At 35.3% G+C, this 19,985-nt stretch overlaps 3 protein-coding genes across 7 annotated transcripts; 1 reads left to right on the top strand and 2 right to left on the bottom strand.

Annotated features, from left to right (window-relative positions):
• Window positions 1-306: 306 nt before the first annotated feature.
• On the bottom strand, window positions 307-3,172 carry LOC113761921 (protein O-glucosyltransferase 1-like). Its single transcript, XM_027305107.1, has 4 exons — window positions 2,468-3,172; window positions 1,708-2,303; window positions 1,131-1,323; window positions 307-375 (listed from the first exon to the last, which is right to left on the bottom strand). Exons 1-4 carry the CDS (start codon window positions 2,651-2,653, stop codon window positions 307-309), a joined length of 1,044 nt encoding a protein of 347 aa, XP_027160908.1. The 5' UTR covers window positions 2,654-3,172.
• Window positions 3,173-5,351: 2,179 nt separating this feature from the next.
• On the bottom strand, window positions 5,352-11,062 carry LOC113760575 (tRNA-specific adenosine deaminase TAD1-like). 5 transcript variants are annotated; one of them, XM_027303208.1, is made up of 11 exons: window positions 10,806-11,062; window positions 10,578-10,698; window positions 9,880-10,070; window positions 9,659-9,787; window positions 8,616-8,729; window positions 7,586-7,755; window positions 7,429-7,505; window positions 7,224-7,343; window positions 6,865-6,952; window positions 5,883-5,996; window positions 5,352-5,608 (listed from the first exon to the last, which is right to left on the bottom strand). In XM_027303208.1, exons 1-11 carry the CDS (start codon window positions 11,032-11,034, stop codon window positions 5,561-5,563), a joined length of 1,401 nt encoding a protein of 466 aa, XP_027159009.1. In that variant the 5' UTR covers window positions 11,035-11,062; the 3' UTR covers window positions 5,352-5,560. The 5 variants fall into 5 exon arrangements, with proteins under 5 accessions (XP_027159009.1, XP_027159010.1, XP_027159011.1 ...); XM_027303209.1 differs by having other exon boundaries at window positions 7,595-7,755; XM_027303210.1 differs by having other exon boundaries at window positions 8,616-8,714.
• Window positions 11,063-15,920: 4,858 nt separating this feature from the next.
• Window positions 15,921-19,249, top strand: LOC113762564 (remorin-like). Its single transcript, XM_027306068.1, has 5 exons — window positions 15,921-16,225; window positions 17,314-17,364; window positions 17,610-17,697; window positions 18,201-18,282; window positions 18,737-19,249. The coding sequence occupies exons 1-5, from the start codon at window positions 16,099-16,101 to the stop codon at window positions 18,932-18,934; spliced, it is 546 nt and encodes a 181-aa protein (XP_027161869.1). The 5' UTR covers window positions 15,921-16,098; the 3' UTR covers window positions 18,935-19,249.
• Window positions 19,250-19,985: the final 736 nt, after the last annotated feature.

Raw genomic sequence — 19,985 nt, 5'->3', positions numbered from 1 at the left:
TATAAATCGTCACCAATACAATCATTCGAAAAAGGAAAAAGACTTCAAAAATCTCTTTTTTTTTATATATAAATAAAAGTCATATAGTTGCATTTTTTTTTTAACAGCTATGGGAAGTTCCATTCAACTTTTAAACGACGGTCAAAGACGAGCCGGATGTAGTTGAAACATAGGAGTGAGATGCTATATAACATAAAATACAAATTGAAGTAAAACATACTTATGAAGAATCAATTAACATTCAATCCGATAGAGACAGACTCTTAAGAAAATGCAGAGTGAGTTCAACGTTCAGGATTTTGAGATTCACCTGTGAGTGCATTGGTCTTCAAGATTTGATTGGTTATATCCCGTTTGTCCTTCTTTGATCCAGTCCTGAGAGAAACAATATAGAATTTGGTTAGAAAATTGATTTGGACGTCAATGGTTGTCCTCTTTCTACATTAGAAAAGCCCAAATGGTTGCCTCTGTTCATTAATCTGCATTACACAACAGAACAGGACATGAAATGATACAAGAGATTGGTTTGACTTGAAACCTTTCTCTCTTTTTTTTTTTTTTTTTTCCCATTTTCCTTAATAAAAAGTTCAGAGTGCCTATAGAATCGGAAATATACACATGGGTCGTTTTTCTTTTTGGTGCTTGCTAAACACTCCTTAGTATATTACCATGCAAATACATACATTCATAATTATGTTCTTTCTTACAATTTATACAGTTTTTAAATTTATTCCAGACGTTGAACTCGTATTAGCGAGTATCTATTTGCACTCGTTGATCCTGTATACACAGACTCATAATTATGCTTTCTCTTACAATTCATACACACGGTTAATTTTTTTTCTAATTAATACTCTAGTGTACTACTATGTGAATATATAGATTCACAATTATACTTCCTCTTCCAATTTATACACTTTTTTCAACTTAATTTCTACGTTTTCAAAAAAAAAAACAATTAACACATGAATAATTCTCAATGATGAACTTGCCTTGACGAGTGTTCACTTGCACTAGTTGACCCTATATATACATATGTACCAGAGATTGACAAAAAAAATTCAAGTTCAGTTAATCAAACCCTTAATCATTGCATAATGCCACTACCAGACTGAGTAACAATTCGGTACCTGGACATACAGACGAGCATTCCAATCTTCCTTTTCTGTAACGTTACATCTCATGAGGTCACCCCTCCATGGAGCCACATGAGGGTTCCCTTTCCAATACGCATAGGGTACCCTATCCTTCCACTTGATCCTCTTGTTGCCTTCTCTTATGTCCTTCAACAAACTTCTCCATGGCCTTATGTGCGTCTCAGCCCTACCTCAAAAACAAAATTCCCAATTAATCTGCCTGATCAAAAATTTTACTCTCAATGGAAAAGAAAAATACAATTAAAATAGCTGTATACAATAAAAATTTAATTTAATTTATTTAGCCAAGATTGAAATAACTCGAAATTTGTTTTATAATATAGTTTAATACTACTACACACTTGGTGCAAGTTCTACTGTTTCTTGATTCAATTAATGCGGGTCATTCGGCTTGACTTTTCTAGTTTTCTTAAGCATTACACTAACTGACCACGTCACATTGTCTAATTTCCAACTCACACAAAATTAAGGTCAAGAAAACAGAACAAAGAAAATTATTAGCACATTTGAATTTGAGATGGCAACTGAGAATGGACTATTCAAGAATTACCAGCCCCAAAATGACCAATCTGGGAAGACAATATCCAAATTCGACCAATCCGAACAATACCGGAACAAAGGTGGAGGACCAGCGTTGGGTCCACGAAAGGCCTTTGATGGAATTACCGGCCGATCATTGCAGTCAAACAACAGCTCGAGATCAGGCAATCTTCCAGGGTACCATCTCGCGAGTTGTACGATCCCCCACATGGTGAACAAAGCTCTGGTCTGGATTGATTCCCTGTACTTCTCTGCATAGACCTTCCCGTCCAGGATCACCAGCCTGAAGTGAGCATGCCTTCTTGCTCCCTCCAACATCTCCCTTGTGATCCCCGTCCCTTTCCAGTGCCTTAAATCTTCGTGAATCCATCGAAAATAATCAGGGCACGTCGTGTTCGATGAAGGGTCGAGATTCGTGGGTTCATAGTTGATGGGATAATTGTTTGGGCATGTCTTGTTCTGCTTCCATGCAGTGCAGTTGAGAGGAAACTCCAGAGGAGGCGGAGGAGGAGGCGGAGGCAGAGGCGGTGGCAGAGTAGGAGGAGAACTGGGCGTCCTGACAAACAAATTCAGGGCATTTTCATAGGAAATTCCAGAATATTTACCCTGCAAAAAGTTCATAAATCATGGCTTCATTAATTGGCTATAAATGATGGCATGAAAATAGGCTAGTAAATTTGGTATAAATAAATCAAACACCCAATCAAAAGGAGGGGGGCTCGTGAAATGAGGTCCTGGAGCAAAAAGGAAAGGATATGGTATGTACTCACTAGATCAATCCAACCCGCGAAAGCTAAGGATGAAACGACTAATACGATCAAGAGCACAAGCACAGTGGTTGTCAACGCCAAAGTCTTGCTTGACGACGAGCACCATCCTCCTGCTCTCCATGAGTTTTTCTGAAAAGCAGGCCTGAGCCAGAAAATATTCATCAATTTCTCATCCTCAGCTTTCATGCTTGACCTGCTGCGTCTGTCTGCTTCAAGCCGAAGAATCCTAGAAAGCCCAGTTATGTAGGCCGGAGATTTTTCTCGATAGCCTCTAATTATCGGTTGCTATTACAATCTTTAAATTTCCTCCCTAGTTGACTATGGAGAGAAATGAGGTTTTCTGTCCCCGCAGGCAGGGGCGGAAATAAAGATTGGTGGATCATGTGAAGTTGAAGAGGCTTAGAACAGGAAGAGGAGGTTTCTTTCCCTTGTCCCTAAAGTCAAGTTCAGTTCACGTTGGAATGCTTCCTCTGGTATCAACAATTGGCGGCGAAAATCTGCATGAGCGTTCTTCTCATGGAAAACGTAGCTGCTAGACACAGAACTGAAGACCAGAATATAGATCAAAAGTCGTTCATCCAATAGAGACTAGGAAATTTAATTAGTCATAGTTAATATCGGAGTGTTCTAGAGTTTTTCTTTCAGTGTCAGCATCCTAGTAAATATCCTCCTCTGGTTTAAGAGATTTTTTCCTCGTACAAACTACTAATTAAGGTCTACAAACCCCCCCCCCCCTCTATATATATATACAATATATATAGAGAGAGATTAATATTGTATACGCTCATAGTATATATACTAACACTTCGGATATTTGCACATATAACATATATCTAACCATGTAGACGTATACAGTGTCAGTGTATAAGATTAATTCTGTGTATATATTCTTGGTTATATTATTTCACAGCCCGAATTGATGCTCTTGGTGCTCTTTTTTTGGTGGGGAATATTATAGTGTTCAGCATGTGCATCCCATCTCACTAATATTTCTTTTAGTAAAGAAATGCTAGGGGTATATTTAGGTGTCTCAACGAAAATTGAAGGTAAGAAATCCTATGGTTCTCATTAGGTTGGCAGGGATGTGAAATGAAGGCAGAGAAAGGAGTCGTTGAAGAGATGTAGTATTATACTACTATTATGCATTTGACGATCAAGATTCATCCACCATAAGCCGTGGAGTTAACATCACGTCTATTGTGGTCCAATCCATGATATTTAGTACTATTTCTTTCGTTTTCCTTCCAAAAATGAAATTTTGACTCCAATCTCCTTTCTTTTGCTGAAGAGACAGATTATGCATTTAATGCTTAGATTTCTTGAATAAAAACTAAAATGTACACGTATTATTTTTTTTTTTTTGGGATTATAAATTATTTGAGATAATTTTGTGAAAAAGTATTGTAGCACCTTTTGGATATGATGTACATGAGATAAAAATGTGATCGGAAAATGTGTTGATGATGCAAGCAAATCAGTGTGTGTAAATAAGATGTAAATAAAGTAAAATAATTGACAATCCAAATACACTCAATATTGTTTTCCAAATTATGCTTATTCTTTCCTTTATCTTCTTTTCAAAACACCAAATCAATGATTGACACCAACCAATCTCTTTTTTTTTAACGTTTATTTTTGTTCTGTTTTATTTCCTTTGTTACCCGAAGCCTATGCATTGTATTAGGAGCTGAAACATTAAAATTTTGCAGCCGTTGCATTTGATTGTTTCACCACCTATCAGATTAGTCTTGAGTTGCGGTCAACATACGCAAGCTCAGGACCATAGAGTTTGTGCAAACGAATCAAAATCAGCGTCAGCATGTAAATTCCTTTTAGGACCATAGTGTACCTCGTCAACACATAAGAAATAAACATTAAAAAGGTGTGGAGGCTTGACTTTTGGAAAGCCCTTTTGGAAACTCAAATTGATAGAATAACTGAGAAACTAGGGAGGTGAAGAAGAAGAAATGGTTTCAGTCGCTAATGTGATCAAAACAAAACTTTAGAATTAAAAGATGAATCAAGATATTCGATACTCGAATCGAACTCAATTTGATAGGAGCTTATCTGAGCTGAAACTTTCGGAAAAATCTTTTGAAACATTCCTCACATTTTTGTAAAATGACTTTTTTTGTCTCTCACTTTTAAAATTATAATTTTATGTCATTTATAAATTCAGGTTGGTCAAATTTGATCATTACTTAGGTTTTCGACTAGTTTTTTTTTTATCAAAATTCGTTACGTGCCTTGCATGCGAGCATTATTTAGGGACAAAATTATCGAATTAAAATTTACATAATCCATCTATAATCCCTTACATTTCACAAAATGAATTTTTTCGTCCCTCACATTTCACAAAATAAATGTTTTTATCCCTCACATTTCACAAAATGAATTTTTTCATCTCTCATTGACCATGTGTACGAATAGTCTTTTTTTTTAAAAATCCATGTACATATCTATCTGATTTCACCTAAACAGTATGAATAGCATATAATATATCTTTATTTGATTTCACATCCGATTTGACAACTAAACAAGTTAAATTTAAACAAATTTTCAGATTCGTTATATTAATTAAACAAATTTGAACATTGTAGTATTCAACTTGATTAAACTCGTTTACGCCACTAAAAAGCACCCCACGCATGTGTGCGAGGAAAAACAAGAGACCAGTTATGATACTTTACTGGCCTTGGATAATCCAGAAGAAGGCTTTTAACGGCTGGAATGGAAGTCACTTCCAAAGTTGCATTAACCAGGACAATAAAGAATGACCCCTGATGATCATCGTGGTGTTTCCGTGGAAGAGAAGAATAATACATGTGAATGCACCACATTTACATAGAGCTCAAGTAAAGCAGTAAAGGCTTTAAATAACCAAAAAAAAAAAAAATCTTCGGTTATTAGTGAAATTGACTAGCAGATTATAATGAGTCCATCCATAATTAGTTCCCCCTCAATACAGCATTAATGATTGAAGAGACGGTTCAAAATTGATAAATCATATTCCAATTTGCTCTCAATCATTCACATGTAATTTTGGACAGAAGAAATGGAAGGAATGACACAAAATTGAGCCACAAGGGATCCTCAGTTTTTCTTCTTCACCATTCCACTTTTTCCTTCACTAGTAGGTCCCTGTAGAAATAAAAATCAAAGCTCTAAGATCTAATCGAACAAAATCAACAAAGCGAAATTGAGTTGAGCTCAACATTATACCTTTTCTTCCACCCCAAAAAAAAAAAATTGAATTAACCTATGTAGATTTTCCCTCAACATTATATTTAATTACACATATCCCCTTCCATCATCACCACAAGGCCTTGTAGTAAAATCTTTTTTTTGTTTTTTGTTCAATTTCCCAAGTGTAACCTTAGAAGTGGATGGTAAAAAGTCAGTCTCATGAACTAACCTCGTTATCCTGCACTATGAAGGACTCAAACTCCCGAGGTTTAACAGACCAGTTTGAAAAATAGGGGCTTCCTTTAAAAATCTTCGAAGTGAAACTGTAGTCAGAAGCTCTATCCTGCAAAATAAAAAAAAAATACAAAAAAAAGAATAAGTATCAACAATAATAAATCCATAAGATGCATAAAAGCTTCCACAGAAAAGTACTAATTAATAGTCTTATATGTTCATACACGCTCTAACAATGTCACCTTCCAAGAAGAAAATGTTTATTTTGTCAGGTCACTACATCTGACTCAGGACAAGGAAAGAGAGTCATGCAGCAATGGCACTACAGTGGGCTATGGGCAACCAAGTTAAACAGATCACTAAAATCCTGAAATTTTTGAAAATGGAAAGAACACTGAAATACTAACCAAATGGGTTAATAGAAGATAAAAGAGTCCTTAATATTCAACAGAGAAGGTGAAAACTTGAAGCTGTGAAATGATGATCTTAGCCATCAGTTCATGAGTTTGTGCAAACAGATCCCGCATACAGAGAGTAGAATAGCCAGCAAAATACATTGAGGAAGAATTATTTCCTAACTGCAAAACTATCTGGATATCTCAAGGACCGCCGGAAACTATTTCAGATAAACACCAGGAAATAAATCTGAAGGTGACAGGGGCTCAAAATTTAGTAATGTGTAGCAAATAAAGAAAGAGTAAGAGTTGTCAGTATTAATTCTATAGAAAGATTCTTCATGGTACAAGGCACCAGTTATGGCAGCAAAACCTTATGGAACAATAAATTGCCTGCTAAAATTGTGCAGGTTTTCTTTGATTACAACTTGAAAGGAAAGAAATTGGAGTTTGAGAGGCATCTTCTCCCTTGTGACACAGACAAGGTGACATCTATGCCTTGAATACGATAAAAAGTGTTAGTAGGGAAATGCAACAAAAGCAATCAAGAAAAATCTTCAGTAATGCACTTAATCAACTGACCTTGAGTTCTCGATAGGATTTCTTATTGACTGCATATTCAGCAGCCCACTGATCTGCTAGGGACAAGAATGAGTCCAACAAGCGCTTCCTAAGAAGACATTAAGCAAACCTATGAGCAATAAATACAAAAAAAAAAAAAAACTTATTAGCACCACGATATCTTATCAATTCTGCACAGATATTAGCTTCACAAAGAGGTGGAAGCAAAGATAATGTGGGCCTCTCACATTATAACTACTAAGTACTGTTTTTACATGCAGATCTATTTTTAATGTCAAATTCCATCAGAACAAGGTAACTACTGGCAGTGATGCTCCAACTTTTTCCTCGACTTCTGAAAGTAACTAATGGTTTCTTACTTGCATAAATTGGACTCTGTAGAAGGGTATATTGCTCCTTTTGCAGATGTGCCCTGCTTTCTTCCAGTGGTCCCAAGTATGACTTCATGTAAGCCAGACCTATTCCAACATATTGAGTATCTGCCAATCGGGAATACACACATCAAAAAATTGAATTATTTATTGATCTATTGACTAAGAATTGGAAGACGCCAGTCAAGGTTACCCGCAAGTTAGAGTGCTCAGAGCTGCCTCCGAATGCTGAAACTCCCTAGGGGGCACTCCAGCAATGCAAAATACAGGCTGCCAATTACAATAAGGTTGAGTTGACCAGAAAAAAACCATATGTAACAAAAGAGAGAGATTAGATGCTGAATACATACCTTGTTTACCTGAAATGGATCTATTAACTTGTCGGCCAATGGCAGGATCCTTTCATGTAAAGCTCTTCTCAAGTTATCTTCCATCACAGAAATTTCAGTATTTACATGGGATAGGCCAATGGTAATAGAAGATACATAAACTGGTTCCATGTAGTAAGAAAGCAAAGAACCTGCAGCAGCAATAAGGACATAAGTACTGAACAACTTAAAACCAGCAACCAATTAATAGATTGTAAAGAACGTCCAGATCCAATCAAAGAAAAAACCAAAGAGACTAATCCCTAAAGAATATAAGTCCCCCTAATCTAAGATCAAGTAAAACAGCAAATAAGAAAATAGTTGCTGAATTACATCATTATTGTTGCAACAAAATAGCCAAAGTACCATCTAAAATAAGAAACAAGATTCAAACACCATTCCTTACCCTACAACAGTGAATAAAACCAAGTCACAAACTCAAAGAAACAGAAAAACCAGAGTCCCCAAACAAGGTTTTTGAATTTATTCAATTCTTAAATCTTCCTTCTGATGAATAAGATCAAAATGCTTAATTCAATTTGAATGAAATAAAATAACATTTTCATTCATTATACAAAAATAACTGTGTCAAAAGGGGAGTGCCAGCATTGGGGGAGCATCAGAAAACAACCATAATAAAAAATACATCAAGCAAGGAATGAATGGTCCAGTTCACAAGTGTTTGACCACAAGAAAAGGAGAATAAGGTCAGATCAAGCCAGGACATCATGAGTTACCATACAGCTATCAAAACATAATAGCAAATAAATTACAGGAATTACAATAACTGACCAATAAAACAATTAAATTAAGTCAAAAGATATAAATTAAGTTAAATTAAATCAGGCCAAATCTCTTCTTCAAGGTATTGAGGAAACAAGAGGAACGTGTTTGAGAAGTAGAGGGAAGCTCTTTGATTATTACCCAAGTAAATCACAGTCACAATATAAACCTCTATGGTAATTAAAATTTTGTCATGGTAATTAAAGCTGAATACAAGATAAAAACAAACCTTGAACTCCCACAACATTCCAACGGGCAATCTTATCAGAGCAGCTAACCGACAACGTTGCATCTCCACGACCAGGCTTCCTCTGAACCGTGCCTGTAACTTCAGAAAAATTACCTGGAGGATAAACCAAAGAAAATACTCCGTCAAGACTGGAAAGAGAGAGAAGCAAAAATACAAAAACTGCTTTTCTATTACAGGATATCATAGTGAATAAAACAGAGATGACAAGGTAGTTCAAATATGTTGTTTCTCCTGAGTCAAATTTGTTCATAATCATTGATACTCTATAGAAGTTTCCTTTCTTTATGCAAGCCCGTTGTTTCCCCTATCAGAATCCTTTTGGAATTAAATTCATAGTACAAATGGCCCGCTTTGGAAGTGGCCTTAGTTGGTACAGCTAAATTATATAAATTTATTGTCTTTACAAGTCAAATAACATAATTAAGAATCTCCAACGGACCATAACTTGAACAAATGTTCCAGTTCTCCTGTTTGACCCATAGCTTTTTTGCTTTAAAACAGCCTGAAAACGCCCTATTTCATCATTGCCATGCTCCCCGTTCTCCATTTGCTACTTATTTAAAGAAAGTTTCTACATCTTTTTTGCAGAGTACTATAAGATTTTCTGATGAATGGTGATATGATTACTGCCTAATAACCAGGTGCCAATTATATTAATGGATCATTGACCAGTTACACATAACCATTTGGATTGGCCTATTTTTCAAAAATAAGTTTTTCAAATATAATGCTACAGAAATACACAAACAAAAACAACTCAAAAAAATCTCATCCATACAATATATCAAATATTTCAAAAAACATTTATAGTAAAAGTCTTTCATATACACTGCTACAATAAAATATTTCAAAAACACCCCCAAAAACAGCTAATCCAAACGGAGATCAAAGAACCAACCACTTGCGCTCCAAACTTATAGAAATTGCAGAGAGGACTAATATATCCATGAGAAAATGCCAAAATCACTATATGGGCTCATAGTATATAGTTCCAAGAACTAACGATAATTAGTTAATGTTACCATTATGTCCTGCATTAGGTTCATCCACTCCCACTATTACATTACTAACTCTTCCAAAAAAGCATGATGAAATCTCTCCACTTGAAATAGTATCCTGCGAAGTCTCAGAACTGGCAGAGGCCTCTCCACCTGCAAAGAAGCACAGAGCAACCAAATGGTTAAAAGTGAAAAAGTCTACTTCTAGCAATTATAGAAGGAATCCCAAGCATGCTAATACCTACAAGGTGATTGTGATACGTATAAATGCAATTTCCAGCCCTGCTTCATTTTGAATTTTTTGGGACTAAATCCATTTTTCTCCACACAGGAAAGCGGCGTCGCAATGTCATCACCTTCTAATGGTATCCTTCCACTACTATCTCTACACTTCTTGTACAACTCAGTAAGACTCTCTATTTCTGAATAAAAGTACCTGGTAGGATTGTGGTTCACACCTCAATTAACTCAATCACAAAGAGTAACTAGTTCACAGGTTTTGCATCATGCCATCTACCTTTATGCTTCTCTGGATGCAAGTGGAAGTTCTAAAATCACAATCCTTTCCCGAAGCAAGTTTGTTTTAGATGAACATTACAGGATTTGACGACACTTTTGATTCAAGAACTTACAGCACTCAAAGGAAAGTCATTTTAGATGAAGTCATCGCGACAACACGACAGACAAACACAGTATTGTACGAAAAGGCAGGATAATAAATCTCGGAAGCATAATTTAAAAAACAGAGGCAGCAAAAACTTTTTAGTCTCCTTCAACCACCACCTTCCCCAAACAATCCATCTTCATACTAATCATATCATTGTCCCCACTTCAAACTGCTGTATCAACAGAACACTAACTAAAAATGCAAAAAGATTAATTCTCTAAACAAATTTAGCAATTACTTACATATACAAATCAAGAAATTCCCAAATACAATTACCTCAACAGAGCTCTTCTTGCTATAACTTCAGCATGAGAATCATTGACAACGTCACCTTTTGAACTCCGCCGAGACCGCCCTATACACTTGGTCCCCGTTCCCAGCGCCACCACTCCCAATTCTACATCAAAAACAAAACTTTTAGCTAAAATTTTTTAAACCGTTCGTTGGGCCAGAATAAAAATCAGAATTACAGGGGAAAAAAGGAGGAATTTTGAACAAGGGGACCTTTGAGCGGGGAAGAGATGAGAAAAGCGGCCAAGACCGTGACTTCGCGACCCTGAGGCTTGCCCTTTTTGGAAAGAGAATTATATGCAGATAATACTGCTTCTGATACTTTCTCACCCCATTGTTTCACCTCGGGCTGGGATTGGGAAGAAGAAGGAGACGGAGACAAAGACGACGTCGTTGAGGAGGTTAGCTGTTGTTGAATCAATTGCAGCCCAGCAGAATCCATCAGCAGTGATGATACGACAGAATTGCGAACTCGGTCTGCTGTCGTTTTGGCCGGTTAAAGCCTTTTGTTTGTTGTCTCGCAAACGACCCTTTGACCTTTGTGAGACAGAAAGTCAAAAAATTTCCCACCATTTTATGTTTTTTTATTTCTTCTCATCTCGATTTCTGAATATACGTTGTGTATAAAAGTTAAATGGTAAATCTTTTATGTACCATTTCTAGCTAACGGATTTGCTTATCACATATATAAAATTTGATTAAGTAAGATGATGTAGCACGCATTCAAACTTGTTGGTGTCCATCGACAATGTAAAACAAATTAATTCAAAATTAAAAGGCATTTTTGTCACAAAAATAACAAATTCAATTTTTCTTCTTGTCAAGTATTTTTTTCTTCAAAAGTGTTCTTCTTCTTAGACCTTCCAATATTATTATATTGTTGTTCCAAGTTCTTCTTGTCCACGTGGTTCACTTTAGTACGGAATTCTCACTTCCTGTTTCGGAGAATCGACGCATCCTCCTCAGTTCAAAAATGCTTCAATACTTAATTGACTGGAACGCATTAGTGGTGTAGAGTAGTTTCTTTTGTAACCATTCCGATTATAGTGTAGTTTTGCTATAATTACCCCTACTTGCAATGATTCATAAATCACTACCCCTAGATCTTTACATTTGCCCGGTAGGTAGTTCGACTAATTTCATAATTTGGTAGTTATCAATATATCCCGTGATCGACTTCCGTATATTATTTCGTTGTGTATTTTTGGAGCAAGTCTCTACACAATCTTAAGAAATTAGTCTGATCGAAAGGTTAAGAGAAAAAAAAAATCTTTACATTTGGATGTCAGCACGTGTAGATAATGCCCTTAATCAAGGAGAGAGATCCTTCCTTAAAAATGAAATCAATACACTTCTTAATAAGAAAATCATCCAAATCTTCTTTTTTTTTTTTGTAATATTGTAATTATACTCCAATGCAATCCAAATTTTCGCTATGATTTGGTAGAAAATATACAATATCATACAGGTAATTCGAAAGCTTATCCAAGATGTGACCACGAAACACTACTTCATCTTCTTCTCTCTTTTGGCATTTCACCTTGAGTACCTTGTTGCCATCTTCTTGTCACGGAGGAACGGGTGACAACACCGGATTAAGTGCATGGACTACTTTAAAAACAGTGAAGAAGAACATAAATCTTGTCCTTTCACTGATTCAAGTTTGTTTTCGTTCCATCAACCCTATTGAGTTTTCAGACTTTGGCTTATAATCTTAAATGCATTTTAAGTAAATTTGCATAATAATAAAAACTTTTAAGATTGTTGATTAAAGTATTACACAAAATACATGTTATAACTAACACAAAGTAAGAAATCTCTTGTTCAACTTACGTGTTTCAATTGATTCAGTTTGTATAGATAGATCGTAGAGCTAATTGACGTAGTAGAAATTTCTGATTTCTTTGTACAAGATCATTGTTCTTATAAAAAAAAAAAAGTTTAGTTTTGCTCAAAAAACACAAAGTAAGACAAAAGCAAATGGGGAAAGAATGATGACCGTGAGGCATGTATAAGATACTATTCTCAATGTTTTTATTGCCTCTATTGTACTCAATAGTTTTGTTTTTGAATTAAGACAATATACCTCTAAAATATAATAAGAGGGGGAGAGAAAGTTGATAGCAAAATCAAGACCCTGTTTGGCATAAGAGTTTTTTGCCTAGTTTTTCTAATACAAGTTTTTTAACAACTTTAGTCGAATAATTTCAAAAAACTTCTCAAAAATTTTAAAATACAAACTTCAAAATACCAAAAAACACACAAAATTTTTTTTTCATTTTTTCCTTTCTTCGTCTTCCTCCACCACCTCAACCCACCATCACCTCCGCTGCCGACCAACACTAGTCGGGATCTCTTCTCCCTCTCCCTCTCTCTCTCCCCCGCCACCTCTCTCCTCCCTCTCTCTTCCTTGCGACCCTCCTCTTCCCCGCTCCCTTCCATCCTTGTGTTTCTTGGCCACAAGCGAATGGAGATAGAGTGACAATTTTATTAAATAGGAATAAAAAGAAAATATAAGAATAAATTATTTGATACGGTGGAGCACTATGTAATAGTGAAAACAGATATTATGCTCCTTTTTTTTCATTTTTTAACAATTGTTGTTAACTGCTTTTTTTCTTTGGTAATTTATTCTTATGCACTAATGACTAAAGTGAAGTCAATCATGGATGTTAAATGAGGGACCATTTAACGGATGCCTGATTTTTTTTTTTTTATAATAACAGGTGCCCGATTTCGTTAGCACACTTAAATTTCATCTAAATTATCATATATATATATATATATATACACACACACACATTAATAATTATTATATTTTCCTACATTCCCTATTTAATCTTACCTACCTTCTCTTGCATTTATTTATTTTCTCTAATTAATCTTATATTTCCAAAAGTATGACATGTGAAATACATCTTGACAATGGTTCAATGGACACCCGGATCCAAAATTAAATTAAATTATTGGTAAAGAATATTTGAAAATCAGTATCATGACAACAATTGAAGTAAGTAAATAGAAAACAAGGTGTGAGTCATTTAATGTGTAAATGAGAACTTTTTTGTTATGATGTAATCTGCAGGGGAAAATTTTCTTACAAAGAGCAAGATTTTGTCCCCTCTAAACGAACCAAATTTTAACCTAAAATGGAAAATGAAATCTATAATAGTATGTGATTAATTTTGTGGAAATTTCTATACTCCTTTTTGAAACCATTTTCTCATTTTGTATCTCAATATCATGATAGAGGTTTATATATTTCAAATGATTAAGGGTCTTTTTGGCACCCCTATTTTTATGGGTCTTCCTGTTATACAAGTTTTTTTTAATAATTTTGTCTATAAAATCACTTTAGAAAATTTTACAAATTTTTTGTAATACACACTCTAAAATATTTAAAAATACATTGCCATTTGCCTCTTCTGCCACCACACTCCCTTACTGGTTTCACTTTCATTGTTGTTACTTCTACCTCATTAGTCTCCATCTCCACCCACCATCATCAACCTCCACTGTTGTCGTTGGTGCCACCTCACTCTTCGTTTTTTTTTTTTTCCTTTCTCCCTCCCTCTTCTCCTCACTCTTTTCCTTCTTTCTACCTCTATCCCTCCTCCTCTTCTCTTCTCCTTCTCCTCTTTCCCCTTCCCCTACCACCCATTCTCTCTCACCCGAGTATACATAATTAGGTTTAGAAGAGAGGGGAAAGGGAAAAGGAGTAGGACGAGGTAAGGTTTGGGAGAGGAGGCGGAGGGTAGGGTCAGCGAAAGGGGTGGTGATGAAAGAAGAAAGAAAGAGAGAAAAAATGGATGATTGTCACCAACAACGGTAGGAAGGTGGCTGCAACAGGATGAGGTGGGAGGGTAGTGATAGAAGAGAAATATAGTATGTGCGCTTTTTGATGTTTTGTGTATTTTGAAGATTTTGGGGTGTTTATGATTTGTGTAGATAAAATTTGTCTTGTATAAATTCCTGAAAAACACACTTCCAAATAGAAAAAAAACAGAAAGTTTTTAATTTTTCCAAGTCCTAAATACACAAAAGTTTTTTTTTTTTTTTACAAATTCTATAGCAAATTACAGTCAAATTTTTACAAATACCAAAAAAACACACCTTTATTATCTCTTCGTCCTTGAATATTTTTTCAAATTAATTTCACATATTTATAAACTTAACACCTATGATTTCTTTTTTCCCCTTTTTCGAACGTCAAATGAATAATCGTTAACGAAAAACCCTGTGGCCAATTGATCAGTGGAGTAGAGTGGGTGAGCCCATAGAACCATAATCATGATCTTCCTTTTAACAATTGACATTATGCTCCCTTTTGGTCTTATCTATGTTTACGGAAATGGGGCAGGCACGGTTGTCAGTGACAACCGTTCCTGAAGGTTCACGGCCACGGTGTGGTCTCAAAAATTTGTGCGGTTCAAATTAGAGCATGTAACTCGATTTTTACGTCATGTGTGGGGCCCACAAAAAAGTGTTGTAAAATTACGTCGTGTGCAAAGTAAGTTACATTGTGTGCAATGGAAGTTACGCACAATGAAAAATGAATACAACCGGCACAAACGGTTGCAGGTGCAACCGTTTGTGACCCTTGTCCTATGTTTACCTTATCCAACATCTCCATCACCTACACTGACACACTTCCCACACGGACACGCCTAAGCCAGCAAACACTTGCACATATTAAGGCACAATCGAATCGAGTCAAATTAAACCTCGATCTAATCGAATCAAGTCTTAATATAATTTTATAAAATTTAAATTCAAATTTGAACTCGACGAATTCAAACTTGAATTAGTTCAAAATATCATACTTGAACTCGAATTCAAATTTTAAAAAATAAAAAAATTTTATTTTTATTTTTTAAAAATAAATAAAATAATAATTTTTTAATAAATATTAAAAATATATATAATTTTATTATTAAAATAAAAAAATATAATTAAATTTAAATTAACTTACAAACTAACGAATTTAATATTTTTAAAATCAACTTGGAGTTGAAAAACTCGACTCTATCTGTTCGCTTGCAGCGCTAACACACACGGTCTCACACACACTAACTAGCTACGCGCCTGTCGGCATGGAGGAACATACAGCCTACGTCTAACCCTTGCGCCATCTGGCTACACCAAACAACTTCAAACAGATTTTCACCATCGGACAAACCTACAACCCATCTCATATCATGATCAACGGTCACGATCCAGTTAACCAGCGGAACTTACAAACACTGCACACCACACAAGCACTGCCTTCTGTACAGCAAAGCAACATGTTGTAGTAGTAATTTCGAGTGACGCTGCGGGACTACTAAATATAGTAGGTGTAGTTGACGTTGATGTCGATGAAGAAGAATCTGGGGATTGATAGACAGAGAGCGTGACGAGATTTCCATTTTTATTATTATTTTTTTTTGCTTTTTTCCTTTCTGGGAAATTTATAAAGCTAACTAGCAACAAAGAAAGAGTGGTAGTAGAATTTGCGATTTGAAAAATGGCGGAGGAAGTAGACGTTGCTAAGGCTGTTGAACCTGCTGCACCGGTGGCAGCTGAACCGCCTCTGGCGTCGGCAGTTCCGCCTAACGACGTCGTTGAGGAGAAGGCTATTGTGAAGGCCGAAAGTTTGTAGTCTCAACACTTTTTCTATTTATTTTTCCTTCTCTGTTAAATCTTTTGTTCTTTCTTTTTTTTTTTTTTTGCTTTAATGCTTGTTGATTGGCATGGGCTAATGCGATGCTTGGAATATGTAAAATTTTCTAATCTTGTGCTATTTAAATTGTTGCTGTCTTTGAACGCTTGAATAGGAATAACTGGTGATGTTTATTTTTTGGTACATTTTTCGAAGATTATTTATATATTTTAGTTTTCCACCTCAGAAAAGCTAAGCTTTGTTGCCTTTGCTTTTTTGATGGTGGTTATATTTTATCATAGGGATCTAATTCGAGAAGAGTATAACGCCATATTTTTTCTTGGCGGTGGTGGTGGTTTTTTTTTTTTTTTTTTGTAGAAATGGAGTATAAAGAATTAAGAATTGAAGAGGCGTTTTTAGGAAGGAAAAGTATCTTTAGTTGGACTGGGAGTAATACCTCTTTTAGGGGGATATATATATATATATATATCTATTCTGCGTGGCGCGCTAGTACTAGTTGTATTGCGAAGAGCAGCCACCTGGAAAGTTTTCGGACATACTTGTAAGTTCTACGAGGAGTGTTCCTAGAGAATTCATGTTTAAGCCCAAGAAAGGTATTACGGTAAAAAATGATGTATTTCTCTATGCTTGCTTTCTAGTGTTTGACATGGATATCATACCTGTATGACAAATTACTGTAGCTGCACATTCTCTTATTGTTGATTAGCAGTCTCAAGGTTATGACCTGCAGTTTCTTGGTGCGTTATATCATCATCTCATCATCCTTTTCCTGTTCTAGAGTCGTTTGAAGTTCATTTCTTTCTGCCAAAAAAAAAGAGGGTAATTTCTTTCTGCATTATGCGCTTAAATATTCCACTAAGGAAAACCAGTAACCTGACATGGCTTGTGAAAATGATCACGAATTTTTGCTTCTCCTACAAAAATGTAATTCCTACCAAGATGCGCATTTGTTGTTTATTATGATCTTTCGGAAAGTTTTTGATTTTATTGGATACTCAGTACCTTGAACTAAAATTTTATTCATAGTGACATGACTTTTTTTTTTTTCTCATTCTCCAGAAGCTTCAGAGCCTTCAGTGCAGAAGAGCCCCAAAGGATCTGTTGACAAGGGTATGTTCCAAAAGTTCATCTAGAACTTTCTAGCACCAGTAATTACTCTAACCAAATGCTGAGATCAAAGTCTGGCGTGCTTATATTATATAGGGTGTTAATGAATTTGTCTAAAAGCCTGTTATGATGAGGACTTCTTAATTAATTTTTTAGCTGAACATTTGACGCTATGAAAATTCCCGTGTATGATTCATGTTCCATCATGTGTAACCCTACTAAATGAACAATCATGTTGGCGCATCCAGATGTTGCTCTTGCCGAGGTTGAAAATGAGAAAAGATTGTCCTTCATCAAGGCATGGGAGGAAAGCGAAAAAACTAAAGCAGAAAACAAGTAAGGTTTCACCAACTTGTGTCGTTGACTTTCCATTTCCACAAGGCTGAACTTACCAATTCTTTTATTTTGGATTCTTGATCTTATAGTAAATAGCTGCGAAATTTACATGTATGCAGCTTCAATTTTCATCCTTTTACCTTTTTTTTTGTTTCATACCATCAAGGGAAAGAGTGTTGGTACATTGCATTCAAGGATGAAAATGCTGGGAAAGCACGTCACTGGCTTCTACCCTCTAATTTGCATTGTATTTTGTTTTTGAACATGATGAAGCACTGTTGTTCTTCTGAAGAATTTTGAATGGTACTCTAACCAAACTGTTAATGTACTTAGACAATGAAAATGTTTACTTGTAGCTCTTCATCTCTTGTTTTGCTTCACCATTACTAAATAAAATTCTTGTCATTTTGTGAGGTTGTATCTACCATTTATGGCAGATGTACTTGTTGCTCAAGGATTTCAACTTCTACATCACTAGTAATTCCTTTCAAATTATTGTACAGGGCTCAAAAGAAGTTGTCTGAAGTTTCATCATGGGAAAATACCAAGAAAGCAGCTATTGAAGCTAAATTGAAGAAAATTGAGGTAAACAGGCAGCACATAAGTGGCATTCTCAAAAACTAGCGCCTTCAGAAATGAGACATTTTCAGTTGAATGTGCGGAAGTTTGGGCTTGTAAGGTGGTCCAAACAGCATTTCCATCTGCTTTATACCACTTAACTGACTTGCAACTATTTCCTCAACAATTACAACCATGCTTTGACCTCTTGGGTATCCATAATTCATGTAAACCGAAAATTGTTGTATTCGCTCCCTCTGTTCCCTTTTTTCTGAATTTGGTGGCCATTGGTGTGCTGAAGGGGGTGGATTTTGCTTCATCACATTCACGGTTATGTTGTAGTCCAGAGAATATCACTATAGAGGCAGAATAAGTGCTTTCTTCTCAAGTTACCTATTTAATTCAGCAATTGAACCAAGATAAACATTAATATTCTTCGCCCTTTTTTTTTGTCAGTTGCTAATTGTTCTGATACCTGCAGGAACAACTGGAGAAGAAAAAAGCAGATTATGGTGAAACAATTAAAAACAAGATTGCTGAGATTCACAAGCAGGCGGAAGAGAAAAAAGCCATGGTTGAAGCCAGGCGTCGTGAAGAAATCCTTAAAGCAGATGAGATGTCTGCTAAATACCGTGCAACTAATCAAGCTCCCAAACAGGTGGGGTGTTTTGGATGCTAAGCTTCTCCGGGCTTCTAATATAGCATGAAGAACAAGTTTCATTATCCTTGTAAATTTGTCTATTTGTTGTTGTACTTGCGTGTTTATGGATGCGAGGACACATGTTTTTTTTTTTTAAGTGGTTTGTATAGAAAAAGAGCTTAAAGCCTGTGAAAGCAAGGCTTATGTTTACGATTTCTGCTACTGTGTAATTCTCTCAGTTCATGAACACATTCTGCTTCTGCAAGTCTCCTCCTCGATTGGATGCTTGTATTTGCAGCAACAACTAAGATTTCCTTGCAGAATATGTGCTTTATGGTATTTCTTGCATCGACATCTAGCAGGCATTTCTGTTAGTATTTCTTGTTTGAATTTATGGACAAGCTCTGCCTGTCCGGTGGAACCGAAGCATTTACCAGTTTAAGGTTGTTTTCATTGCTGACAACAGAGTCATTAATAAATAGATTTTAACGGTTAACACACAGAATTAGGAACTCCACCCCGCTGCCCACTAATTCCCCTCGTTCCCCTCATCTCGCTTCGCTTCTCCCGTAGGGGGCATTGGTGGAGTTAATAAAAATTTATTGTATAATTTCATTATAGTCAAACTTTAGTAAATAATCGAGTATTAAAATATCAACGTATCACCAAGTTATTATTCATTATAATTTCATAATTGAAATCTATAAAAATAATCAAACAAAAGTTACTTGAATGCAATTCAACATGATGAACAAATATAACTAAAATAGTCAAATTTTCACTTTTGATATAAATACAATCGTTAAGTCATTATTGTGTTTTTTTTTTGAAAAAAAATATTATTATGTTAAGTGTAATTAGAAATTTAGTATAACAAATTAATAATTTTTATTAGTAGACATGTATAATTATTAATATAATTGATATTCTATTAGTAGACATGTATAATTATTAATATAATCGATAATATCAATTATATTATATATACTAATATATATTATATAAAACATATAACTAATAATGTCATTATTATAAATTTGTAACTAATTAAATAATATATATATATAATTATACACACACACACATTTTT

This window comes from Coffea eugenioides, chromosome 2 (genome assembly GCF_003713205.1).
Source record: "Coffea eugenioides isolate CCC68of chromosome 2, Ceug_1.0, whole genome shotgun sequence".
In the NCBI taxonomy this organism is placed as follows: Eukaryota; Viridiplantae; Streptophyta; class Magnoliopsida; order Gentianales; family Rubiaceae; genus Coffea; species Coffea eugenioides.
The sequence above is the reverse complement of the archived record's forward strand: the minus strand, read 5'-3'. Positions and strand labels throughout refer to the sequence as shown.

Coding starts and splice junctions, on each gene's coding strand:
- LOC113761921 (XM_027305107.1), bottom strand. CDS start 2,653: ATGAAAGCTGAGGATGAGAAATTGATGAATATTTTCTGGCTCAGGCCT. Junction 2,304..2,467: donor TCGCGGGTTGGATTGATCTA/GTGAGTACATAC, acceptor AACTTTTTGCAG/GGTAAATATTCTGGAATTTC. Junction 1,324..1,707: donor GATTGGTCATTTTGGGGCTG/GTAATTCTTGAA, acceptor TTTTTGAGGTAG/GGCTGAGACGCACATAAGGC.
- LOC113760575 (XM_027303208.1), bottom strand. CDS start 11,034: ATGGATTCTGCTGGGCTGCAATTGATTCAACAACAGCTAACCTCCTCA. Junction 10,699..10,805: donor CATCTCTTCCCCGCTCAAAG/GTCCCCTTGTTC, acceptor TTTTTGATGTAG/AATTGGGAGTGGTGGCGCTG. Junction 5,609..5,882: donor TCATAGTGCAGGATAACGAG/GTTAGTTCATGA, acceptor TTATTTCTACAG/GGACCTACTAGTGAAGGAAA.
- LOC113762564 (XM_027306068.1), top strand. CDS start 16,099: ATGGCGGAGGAAGTAGACGTTGCTAAGGCTGTTGAACCTGCTGCACCG. Junction 17,698..18,200: donor AAAACTAAAGCAGAAAACAA/GTAAGGTTTCAC, acceptor ATTATTGTACAG/GGCTCAAAAGAAGTTGTCTG. Junction 18,283..18,736: donor CTAAATTGAAGAAAATTGAG/GTAAACAGGCAG, acceptor TGATACCTGCAG/GAACAACTGGAGAAGAAAAA.